This window comes from Diprion similis, chromosome 6 (genome assembly GCF_021155765.1).
Source record: "Diprion similis isolate iyDipSimi1 chromosome 6, iyDipSimi1.1, whole genome shotgun sequence".
Lineage (NCBI taxonomy): Eukaryota > Metazoa > Arthropoda > Insecta > Hymenoptera > Diprionidae > Diprion > Diprion similis.
This window is the reverse complement of record NC_060110.1, coordinates 5,430,849-5,443,527: the sequence shown is the minus strand read 5'-3', so window position 1 is coordinate 5,443,527 and position 12,679 is coordinate 5,430,849. Positions and strand designations below refer to the sequence as shown.

At 36.6% G+C, this 12,679-nt stretch overlaps 1 protein-coding gene across 2 annotated transcripts in view; it reads left to right on the top strand.

The window, feature by feature from the left end:
• Positions 1-12,679, top strand: part of LOC124407237 (protein tincar) — a 113,228-nt gene that overhangs the window by 84,831 nt on the left and 15,718 nt on the right. For both annotated transcript variants that reach the window (XM_046883194.1, XM_046883193.1), the window contains exons 4-6: positions 2,040-2,319; positions 3,733-3,957; positions 4,468-4,599. In XM_046883194.1, the coding sequence (XP_046739150.1) occupies positions 2,046-2,319; positions 3,733-3,957; positions 4,468-4,599 (631 nt within the window). In that variant the 5' untranslated portion in view covers positions 2,040-2,045. The remainder of the gene's footprint in view (positions 1-2,039; positions 2,320-3,732; positions 3,958-4,467; positions 4,600-12,679) is intronic.

Sequence of the window (12,679 nt, the reverse complement as noted above, 5' to 3'; positions counted from 1 at the left end):
GAATATATCGCTTTTCTTTTTTTAATCGTCCTGTAAAACAATTACGAAAATTGTAATTTTTTTAAGGAGATCGATTGACCGATAATTTATGCCATTTATTAATTCTCATGCGAAATTGTCGCACGTATTGAGTATTTATAAAATTGTTATATCTGCATGCTACGAAAGATTTCAATACTAATAAGAATTATAACCTAAAGCTCGGGTTCGATTAAACTCTAAGGCTGCTCGTTTCATTAGACGAATCCCTAAAAAATTTTTATGACGCTTTTTATTATCACGCTGGCACAATATTCAATTTTACAACATTGCCACGACGTTTATTATGATTATTAAATGGTAATATTGAATTGACTACTGGAAAAAAACTGTTACAATAATTTTGTAGAAAAAAGTCGGAATAAAATGAACCACTTAGAGTGAAATGAATTGAAAAAATTTTGGTAGGAATTTAAAATACAGTATCACTATCTAAGATTTTATTTATAATTCTAATATATTCAATTTTCATATTTTTCAATGAAATTAATACAAAGTATCGATTTTTGGTCAAATAACATCCTCAAAGTGGTTTACATCTTCGCCTGCCTAAAGAAAGCAATCATTTTAAGAAACAGTGTAAGAATTCTTATTATAAAAAAATGTTCGCTTCCATATTTTTCTGTGTTTAATAATCTTGAAAAACATCATTTGACGAAATGTCAGCGCTTGCATTACCTTATCTCTCCTACCATCTCGCTTGACTTTTTGGCGAATAATAAATTAACGACCGCACGAGAAATGCTATTATTTGCATTTACATAGTGATAAGTTTTAACATGTAAGGCTGGGTGAAAACATTGAGTTGAATTCTAATCTTTATTATCACGCAAACGCGACGAGCAATTAACATGCAAATGCATCTCTCTTTTTCCACCTTCGAATTTCACTGTTTCTATTATAAAGTAAAAAAGGAAGGAAAAAATTGTGTACTTCCGCTGTTATTATTATTATTGTATTTGTACAAATTAACCTTGCTCTTGGAAATTAAAAAAATATTAAACTTTATCACTAATGCATGAAACTGATTATATCCTTGCTCGATTAACCAAATGGATTTGAACGGGCAGGTATTTTTTTGTTCCGATTCTACGTCCATCGTATTCAAAGTAATAATCACAGTTACACCCCTTTATCGTCTGCCTACTTCCGGTTTTCTTGTTGTACCCGTTAACCTCCCACCCAGCCTTAGTTTATCTCTTGCACGCCATTGAGCTTTGAATTTTCCACCGGCTCCACTTGGTATACATGAATTCATACATTCCTACATGTATATGTGTGGGTATATATATCTACATGGACGCGCGTAACGGTGTTCGTGAAACGTCGGATATGCTAGGATATATTTTCTTACCCAGCTTTTTTTCTACCGCGTCGTTCCGCCGAACCGTCTGCAAAATTTACGATGGGTTTCTGACATTTTCTCTCTCTTCATTCTGGTTTTAAACAAAGAATCCTTAACTTTTTCTTTATACTTCTTACGACACGACATGTTTTGTATTATTATGATCTAAAAAATTATTTCGATAACCAAATAATCAGCAATCAACAATATTATTTTATTGTTTCCATTAGCTGAGTTATTGATCAAACATTGTTGCCTCCGCTGTGAAAGGAAAACTTTTTACAATATTGAATAGTTCAGAATGTCCCTCTGAATAGTAAGGATAATGTTTTTTTTTAACCACATGAAAACAGAATATTGAGTTAGGTAACTTGGACTCAATGACGCAGTGCGTAAATTTGAGTTGTTCAGAAGTGCGTATGCGCCGTAGGAAGCTCTAGTGTGCGAAATCAAGCACTTCGGTTATGCGCATGCGCTAACGTCGTTTTACCGCACTGCTCGGAAATGGGGCACTTTGCGCACGCCACCCAGGTTTCGTTTCAATGCGAACTTTTCAAGGATGTGTTGGGAAAAGTTTTCATGTGCGATTATTTACGGTGCAATTTAAGAATACTTAATACTTTTCTCACGCTATTTTCATTTGTTAATATTTCAGGTGAAAATGTCGATAACAGGGAGCCTGATGGGCTACGAAAATAACAACGAAGTGAACCAAGCCAAGTGTAAAAAACCAGGACTTAAACCACTTCCAGTGGTTTCCAGCATAAATTCCAGCGGCGTTACGACCACGAGTAAATCCAGGAGGAATCGAAACACACCGAAAAATGAATGCTGCACACGCGGGCACGTCAACAGCCTTTGGTCCGTCTGGTACGGTATTGGAGCTGTTGCCATTCAAGCCTACATTGCGACGAGATGTGCGAAAAGGATTATTGGTAAGTGAATTTTGCCGAAAAATTCTCAATACTTTTTATTTACACCACTATCGTAAACAGATAATGTTCACTTGTTTATCAATAAAGAAGTATAAAACTGATCTGCAATGGCGTAGGAGAAATCTATAAGAAGGACAGTCGTTGATCGGCTTCCCAGAGCTTGTTGTCAACTAACGTGGTACTTCGATCAAAAGTTTTTCAATTTTAACGTTATTTCTTCCATCATCGGACTTGTCTTGGAACTTATATCGCCTGTAATTTCTTTGGCAAGAATTAGGAAACGTTTGTGACATGTTTGCCTCCCGTTGCTCTCACGGTGAATGAAGATTTAGCTGGTACAAATCACGGTTATTGTTTGTCACGTCTGGGAAATCTAATCCGATCCCCAACCTGCGTCTAGCTTACAATATAAGTTGTCATCCGAGCACAATATGCTCGACAAGCTTGTTTCATAACTGCCGCATGTAGATGCCGCGATGCCTAATTGGAAGAGACGTCGAGAGAAGGAGGGAGAGTGAGAGAGTAAGAAGAGCATATTCCATGTAGGCAAACATCCTATACAAAGTAAACAGCGAGGGCGAGGATTGAGAGATAACAGCGTGGGGTCATTTCTTTCTACACCAATTACGTTACCCAAGAATCCAGCTTCAAGGAAGGTCCAGTCGATATTGATAAAAAAAAAGAACATTTCGCCGAATTCAATGATTTATGAGCAATAGGATCTAATGAAGTCATGAAAATCATCGAAATCGATAAAAAAAAAAAAATGATTTTTTCCTGTGCAAGTGTCACTTATTTTGATTAATCTCTTCAGGCGATGATAAGCTCATTTCGTAGGTATCCAATGCCAAACACAAATATGCAAAAACAATTGACAATGAGTTTCATGCAATAATTGCATCGTAACAGAAGAATCTGGAATTTTTCGTCATTGGCGCACGATCTAATAGAATTCACATGAATCTCATAGAAAAAAATTACTACCTCACCACTGGACTATAACGGAACGGAATTACGTTCCATTTGCTACTAAATGCCAGTGATGTTCGGACGCGAAGCTCTTATGGACCCCTAAACTGTAACAATGGATACAGATACTTGTAATATTTGTGCCGAACTGTAACGTGAATGCTGAAGACTAAATTGCGAGAAAAATATTGAATTTGTTTGGATACGTTTCTTCACCTTTGACTATAAATCGAACTCACGTTGATTACCCAACGGAACGTGAAGATCTTCATTACAGAAACTGTTTTCTCCTTTTTCCCTTACCAGTCTCAAATTCTAGGACTCACTTGTCCATCTGTTTTCCGTGTTAATGCTTTCACCTTCTACTTTTGACTGTGTTTTCGTATATATATATATATATATGCTTACCTCATCAGTCCTTGTGATTTCTCGAATTCTTTACAGCCTACCTTTCCCTTCCGTGGCCGCCGGTGGCGCCTCCTCCGAAGCTGGAACTCCACGCTTGCCTGATCCTAGCTGGAACCGGGGTTCTTCTGCTCCCGATTCTCCTCGCCGCGGCTTTTTTCAAGCTTGGAAATCTTGCCAACGACGGGATAAAGCTTGGCCGTCATTTAAGCGCCTGTACCAGAGACCCACCCTCGTCGCTCATCAATAATAATCAGGATCACGGTAAGGCCAGGGTCAATATCCGGTTTTATATAGAAATGGATAAAATTAAATGGAGGTTTTGAAAACTTAAAGAAACTTCAATACTGGATTTTTATTTTTATTTATTTTTTTACTCATTTCTGAACCAGGTGAAGGGAGAATATCTGCAACGTTATGTGGAAAATCCATTAGCTTTTAAGAATTCCCCAAGGGCTTCGGAAAATTGTTATGGGGTTTTAAAAGTTCTTATGGGAAATTCCTATGGGCATTTCACGGGGTTCGGGGAATTCTTTATTGGATCTTACGAATCCGTAAGGAGGGGAATCTTTATAGAAGCTCCATGGAGTTTCGGCAATTGCCATGGGGTTAAAAGAATTTTCATCGGAGGTTCCATGGGCTCAGATTTTTTACTATACGCAGTGGCCTCGATAACGCAGGCATTCTTGAATCGACAGATATTATGACAGGGTCACTCATGCATCATATTGACGCAAAAACGATCTTCAATGAGATGTTATTCTGCACTTCCAGGCCTTGCTACTAATCTCTGGAGACACGGAGGACCAACGGCAGCGTTCATCCACCTCTGCACAGCGATGTGTTTCCTGCTTCCATCCCTTCTTATGGAAGCCAGACTGATCCACGCCGGGTTTCTCCCGAAAGGTAAGTTACCATCGATACACAGAAACGAGCTCCATTCCAGCTTCCTGCCGGCTCGATTTCACGTAATTTCACGATCCATTTCCCGTAATATGCTACTGGCTTTGAGTCTACAATTTAGTCCAGTGTTAAAATAGTGTACTGGTGAACAGTTCAACTGATAATCAAAATGGTATCCAATTAATGCAATTACTATAGCCAGCTGTTTGCTTTCGCCTGTGTGATACGATAATTATGAATCACTGGATACATCGGGTTATTCAATTCCGAGTATTGATCGAGATCGTCCGGATACTGAATGAACACTTCCGAGAGTGGAAAAGCTATGATTCGGAGGATTTTCCGAAATTTGAAACTTGAATTATTATAAACTTTATTATGATCTCCGATTTTCAAATTCTATATTGCTATATATTTCAAACTTCAGACGATTCAAATTCAGGGATCCTTACTCCGAGAATATCTTTAATTTCATTGCTTCCAATGTTCCTAATCAATCAACTTAAATTCCGTCGATGATCTTTCAAGTTAGTCCACAGTTTAAAAAATTCAATCATTCAAGTCGACGAAATTATATCGCGAAGCACTCTCATCGATGTAAGATCAGATCTTGCCTCCATCGTATAAAAGTAGCCTCAAATATATGTCGTCGTTGGATAGTAAAATACTCACAGTTTATGGCGAATTCGGAAGATAGAAAGATGGATAGAGAATTGAGATTCCCGAAGGAGTGTGCGAGCAGGGGAGGATTATTCGAAGAGATAAATCTCGGAAAAATCACTTTCCTCCTTATCAGGTGGTGGCTGAAAAGAGTTAGGGACTTGCGAAAAGGCTCGTGTTTCGCAGAGTCTAGACTTCGAGAGCCATATGGTGGTACGTGGATGTGGTAGAAATGGGTCTTCGTCAAAGCGGTTAGCTTTTTATTACACATTCCTTGGCCAAGTTTTTATGTAACCCTATGCTGTCACGAACCTGTCCGAAAGCCCAATTCCGTTGGCGCTCAGTGGTCACCACCAAGCCATCTCGAATCCCGTTTCGTGAACGATTCTCTAATTGAATGCACCCTCCTCAAATGTCCCAGGAAAGGATTGGGCAGTTTCGACATCAAAAAATTGGCCGACTTTACGACGAGAAAACAAAATTGGAACGATCCTTTCTCCACGGTTATAAGTTTTTCTTGTTCCGTTTCATTTGTCGTTGTTTATGGAAGTTGGTTAAACGAAAATCGATACTTTTTATCTCGTCACGAAATAACTTGTACATTGAGTTGGTGTTTATCAAATATTCATCAAATTATCATAATATTCGTATTAAAATACAAAAAATGAACATTTTTTTACAACGTCACCGAAATAGATTTTAATCTTTTCCAGTAGTTAACTAATGACCCATTGTTTTGATTATAATAGATATTTGTGCAATTAAATAGGAAACGTTGCCGAGATGATAAAAAAAATTGATTAAGTCAGTTTGTAAAAAAAGATCTTTAAATCAACCATCATGAAGTGAAATGAAACAAATCTAATAAATTTCTAACGATTTCAAAGCGATTTGAAATAAAGCATCAATACCAAAGCTTTTATTAATAATTTCAGTATTTTTCAAAAAATATCGCCGTGAATTGTGCCAATCACCGTTGATATTTCTTATTAAATTTTCTTATCGGTCTAATATATTTACGTATATATGGTCTTTAAATTAAATCCTCGGAAGCAGTAGCGGCGGCCTCAAAAGAGGAGGAGTTATGACTGAGGATATATATTCGTTTGATGGACTTTTTGGGTGGATCTTCTATCCAGAAGGAAGAGCGGAGATAAATCAACGTCGAGCTTCCATTTATTCAATATTCACCAGCCATTGAGTTTGCTGGATCGGGTAATATTAAATTCCAAGTTCCTCGTCTAATCTCGATAATTCCGCAGCCTTGTTAGGTCAGCCAGATTTCGAACAATAATTTTATTCAGAAATAATGTTTTATAGGATAAAGCTACGAAAAAAAGTGAAAGAAAAAAAAAAATCACCACCACAAGTAAGAGTAAAATTATAGAATCACTGTAATGATGGTCGCACGTGACGATGTGTGGACAAAAGAAATTCGAACCTCTCTCAACAATAAGCCGCGTCCATGCATCCTCGTGAAATCGTTTTCTGAATAGGAACGGAATCAACCCTCACATTTCGTTCGTATCCGATGCGTCCCTGCTTCTGCCCGAATTCACAAAGCAAATAATCCAAATATTCAACCATCGACGCCTGCAGGATGCTGCGAGAGGGGCGAAACCCCTAGGGATTGCCGGAATGATTTAACCTGTGTACATATTTTTCGGACCGCTCTCTTTACGGCTTAACATAGTTTTGACAGATATTATGCCTTAGAAATAATTGTGTACTTAACAGAATCATACTACACTGTGTATTTCAGAGTTTATTTGATATTCACTGGATTGTTTCAAGTTATAACGCAAAATTTTTCATTTTTCTTTGCACTAACTTTTGTCACTCAAAAAAAGTTTTTTACTTCAGTGTAAGAGGTGCCTCAAAAAATTTGAATTTGTCACAAAGAAAAGGAGTTCAAAGAATGGATAAAAAAGTGAACTAAATTTAATCTATTGTATCATTCTGGTTAAATGAGCGATCTACAATCTCTAAAACTGTACACAAGTCGATCCACACGAAAAGCTCAACTCTTCCAGTTTTTTTTTTTTTTTTTTTTTTTTTTTTTTTTTTATTGATTCAATAAAATTTTCTCACATTTTTGCGAGAAAATGTGCATACAATAATTTATCCCTTGCTCAAAAGTTATCATATATGCACAATATGTACAAGTATGTATAAATTTTTGTTGACTTTATTATTGCAACACAATTTACAAGGATTAAAAAATAATAGTAATAAAGTATAAATAATGTTTCTATTTACAATTACACAGTGCCAATAAGTTATAACCTGATTATAAAAACTCATGCAAACACTCAACATGAATAGTTTATTTTTATGGGCTAAAATCGTAAAAATTAGGGTTCAAAAATATTCACACAGAGCCTGAAAAAATGTGCACTTATCCCTTGTGATAAAAAAAAATTGGCGGTTGGTAACATCGTATTTTTCTTGGGATTAGAGATAAGCACGTCTGCGGTGCGAAAGGAGAGAAATAAAGGAAAACAAATTCCCGAAGTTTTCGTTAGCCTGTAGCTAAAATTAAAACTTCACCGAGCTTTCTTATAGTTAGTCATGTGGCTTTTCTCATCGAGGTCGGCTTCAGGTTTTTCGAGATAAGTTGCTCAATGGATGATCCAACAAGGTTGCTCCTCTGCGCTTTATTTTACAGTTCACCGAGCATAGGGCTTCTCGAATTTAGGGGCTGCAGCCATCTGTGGCAAAGTCGATTTTCGGGCAATATTGGGTTATTCGACGGATACTTTTTTCACTTACGATGCTTACAACAATAGCAAAATCGTCATGAAAAAATTCGAATTTTCATCGATGTCGTATTATTGTCCATTTTATGCACAGGAAACGAAAGAAACAAATATTTTTCAGTTCATCCGCACAATTATGCTATGTTTGAATGACTTATCTTTGTTCTATATAAGTAATTTATTAATCATTTTGTTTATTTTGTCATTATTATCAAAAATCTCAAGTAATGTTATTTGCGCGTGACCACGAAAAAATATCCCTTCTATATACACTATATTGAAATGAATCTGAGAATAATCGACTAACGGAGACTGTAAAAAGTTTCAAGTGACAGAACATAATAAGCTCAAAAACGTTAGAATCATTTCAAAAACACCAGAATATTATAATTTTGACTTTCCAGTTGTAACATCTTTCCTCAAATTTTTTATATCTTTCGCTTGAGTTATTCGAATTTCTTCGAATGCATTTCAATTACATAACAGAGATGTTGGGTCATTAGTATTCACCATCATTTGCACAAATAACATGGCTGAAGACGTTTCGAACTGTCATTTCACATTTCCTTGTAATTTTTTATTCAGACTGATGTGTGCGTTTAAAAACAGGATAGACATGCGAATTCACAGATTCAGCATAAATTGCATTAAACCAGCAGTACAGATGCGTGATTAAGTACCTTATATATTTTGCGAGTCGGTTTCGGCGGCTCCAGTGCCGAGGAGATGATAATCAGAGGGAAAGTTGTTGCTCCGGAGTTTGAGCCATCAAGGCTTATTAAGCCAGCTGGGCAGGATATTAGAAGGAAAATGCCACATCGGTGGATATATAGAGTTAAATTCAGCTCCCACCTGGCACAGTCAAGTTTCCCTACTCGAGTAATAAACGCCAAAACGTTCGTCCTATGCGCAAGGAGATCTGTCGAAATTTATCCGAGTCCTCGTGCAGATATCCATGAATAGCTTAGCTGAATACAGATGACTTGATCCTGTGCAGATTTTGTCATTCCATAGAACCATCCCATTATATCAATTCCAAAATTCAAATGACTCGTATCTGAATGAAAATGAACAAGATGGTGGTCCGTAATTAAATATCACATTTCATTGAAATGGATAATAAATTAATTAAATAGTTATTCTTCTCTTTAATTATGTAAAAGGGTAACCGTAATAGTATAAAAATAAGTAAATCTCACTCGAATGCATTGAGGAAGGTAATTTTTTGAGGATTTGCAATCACTTGAAGGATTTTTTTTTTTTTTTTGTCAAAAGGATATGAAAAAATTCAAACGTTCAAAACGTGTTTGTTTACGATATTGATAAAGAAAATATCGAAAATTCTTGACTGTGATAGTAGATTTGAGCGATTAAAAAATGCTGAAACAGATGATCGCATTCCTTTCCAAATATATAGTGCATCCTCTGAAATTATGAAAAATTTCGGGAATGACGATCTCCCGCCTAATGACTGATGCTAATTCTGGATCTACATGAATTTCATTACACATTATTGCATTGTTGGCCCCCCTGCTTTCCAAACTTTCGACGTTAGTGATGTTTTCCAAGTGCGACGTAAGCTAATTCGCGTTTTCTGGTTAAATACACGATTGGTAACGACAATACGCCGAAACAACAATAGGATGGATCTGACAAAAGTTCAGACAGGGGTTTAACTTACTTGTGCTTTGCCATCCCCCGTGTTTCGCCTCGACTTACTTAGTTCACCAACGCGCGTTATATACGTCAGCAACGGTGAAGCAAAGTGATTAATTACACGCTACGATCAATGAATTAATGATGCCACACTGTGTACAGTTTACACCGAGCGCCGTATCTAAACGCAGCGTTATACAGGTGATAGCTTATTGTGAGATCGAGTTCTATTTTAAAGTGAAATCGTCAAGTTAATTGCGTCGTAATATTTGAGATGTACTTATTTCACTGCCTTCACTACTTGTTGACGAATTGTTATGCTGTACCAAAAAATCCCTAAACTTCATCCAGTGTAGATTTATATCTATATGACATTGCAATTCCAGTTAGCGCGGGTCCGCAGGAATCTGGAACAGGGGAGGAACCATGGATTAGGTTAGAAATGTGGAACAGGAAAGGAACCATGAAATGGAGCAGTAATTTAGAACAGGACAGGAACGATTGAATAGGTTAGAAATGTGGAACACAAAAGGAACGATGAAATGGAGTAGTAATTTGGAACCATAGACCATGGAATACGTTAGAAATGTGAACCAGGAACGGAACGATAAAATGCATTAGTAATTTGGAACAGGATAGGATCGATGGAATAGGATAGGAATGTCGAACAGAAAAGGAACGATGGAAAGATTAGGAATGCGGAATAGAAAAGGAACTATGGAATAGAGTATGATGAAAGCCTGACGCGATATGTTCATAGAATTTTTGAGTTCATTAGAACTTTTCTATGTTTAATAATCATTTAGTCATTTCCACACTTGTCGTTTGAGGTCTCCAATATAATTTTTTTTTCTTCTCTTAAAAAGGATAAAGTATCATCACAGATTCCTACAAAATTTTTCGAAACAGACTTTCAAAAACGGCCAAAATCGAATAGACAAGTACAAGAATATAATCGAAAAATAAAATATTACAACCTAATAGTTTTGGAACGTACCTAAAAAAAGTTTGAAACACTGCGTTCTATGAAATTTTTTATTACTAGTATAATTTTACAGCCCACAGTACAATAATTATAACCAGGGTTTTCGGTGGTCCCGTTGGTGCCACTGCATCAGCTTTCATCGATCATTCTCGTTGGAAAAGGCGGGTGAAGCTTGTCAGCCAAAAATTATATAACTAAGATTAATTTCGTAAAAAGTTTATTGCAAACTTCATGCGTCATTAAACTATACAAAACCTAGCTTTCCGCAAAAAACAAAACAAAAAACCTAACGTTTTTATATCAGTTTTATTCGCATCCCCTTTTCATATCGTCACGGTTAATTTGTACATTACTGCGAAGCCGAATATCCCTGTTTATTGAAATGAAATAAAAATACTCAGATGCTTGGTTGCGTTTGATTGACCGACGACTATAACGATACTTGAATAATTTTAGGAATACATTCCTTAACTATTTCATTTCCCGAAAATCCGTTACTAGATCTGAACCTCCTTTTTTTCCTCTAAATTTTCCATCTGCTGTCCTCGAATCTCTATATGTATAACTACTAACTAAACTTTCTTCCGTATACTGACACATGTAGGTACCTAAAGTCAGGAATTTAAAGCGACATTACTACTTTGATGTTCGCGGTCTACACTATTGTACCTGTTTCTTAATCTAACTGACCATTGAATGCGAGGGGTTAACTACAGCTAATATCTGTTTAACACCACTCGTGAAATCTTACCAAATCATTTGGATTATCTGAAAGCCTTGAATCATGCGATTTTTTTTTTTCTAACTGTACATTATTCACGTTTCCTGTTTTACAAACTATTGAGTATTCAACCCCTCGGATAAATCGAACGAAGTAGGCATAAAAGATCATCGTTTAACCCTAGATCTTGGGCTAATTCAACGATCTATAGAACGTTACTAAAATCGGTAAGGTAACCCGCAGCCGATAAAACATACGGCGATGTTTACTTACAAGTATTAAAGTACGACGTGTGCGTAGGTCGAAACAGCGTTAGCATAGCTGGTGATTGAGTTTGATTACGCAGGGTCGTGGAATAAATTTTGATTAATCTGGCTGAAACGAGAATCTGTCGCCCAAGCGGGCACGGGATACGTCGGCAACTGTATATGTCTACATACGGGAAATCCGCCGTTGTAATTTTCAATGAAACGTGGGAAACACCGCACCCACTGATTGCATTGTTTCACACGAAATTCAGTTAAAATCAACGCGCCACGCGTGAAGGCAGGGAGATGGGAGGAGAGAAACGGAAACGCGAGGAAAGGAAGAAGGAAGTGAAGTTATATTCAAGCCTATTTACTGGAAGGATTTACTGCTGTTCTACCTCGTGCAATTATGAAATTTACAAAAATGGTCATTGCACTGAATCGTTGAGGTATTACTGATTGTGAGGCAAATAATTCACAGACCTGGAATAATTGAAAGCATAAATGATGTAAGGATTGACTATAAATTTTTCATTTTCTTTTGCTTTTTGATTCCTACATTAATAAATTTGTAAAACAATTATATGGAAAAAAGAAAAATTCTGTAAAATATTTTGGTTGGTATTGAGTTTGCATCAAAATTGGCATTCGGATTTTCATGAAAGATTAGGAGAAAATGCTTTTTTCTTGGAAAATTACGAATTTCGACCATTTATTTACATGTGCTAACTTCGCAATAAATAAACATAAAAATTTTATAATCTTTTTCAGACGTAGAAATATTTCAGAGACCATGTGGAACCAAAAAACTAGGCAGTTATTACCAAAAAAGTAGTTCAATAAATAAATATCTGCAAAAAAAAGTGCGACGTTCAACATCCCAGCGTGAATTAAAGGGTTGAGGTATTACCGAATATTACTGTACAGTGTATTTTTGTTTACCCACCCGTATTAACAAAAACCTCCCTCAGCACCAAAGACGACGTGGTGAAATTTCCCAGTTAGGGATGGTCTAGTTTTCCACTGATTGTGAGCCTAGTCTGCAGTCCGGTGC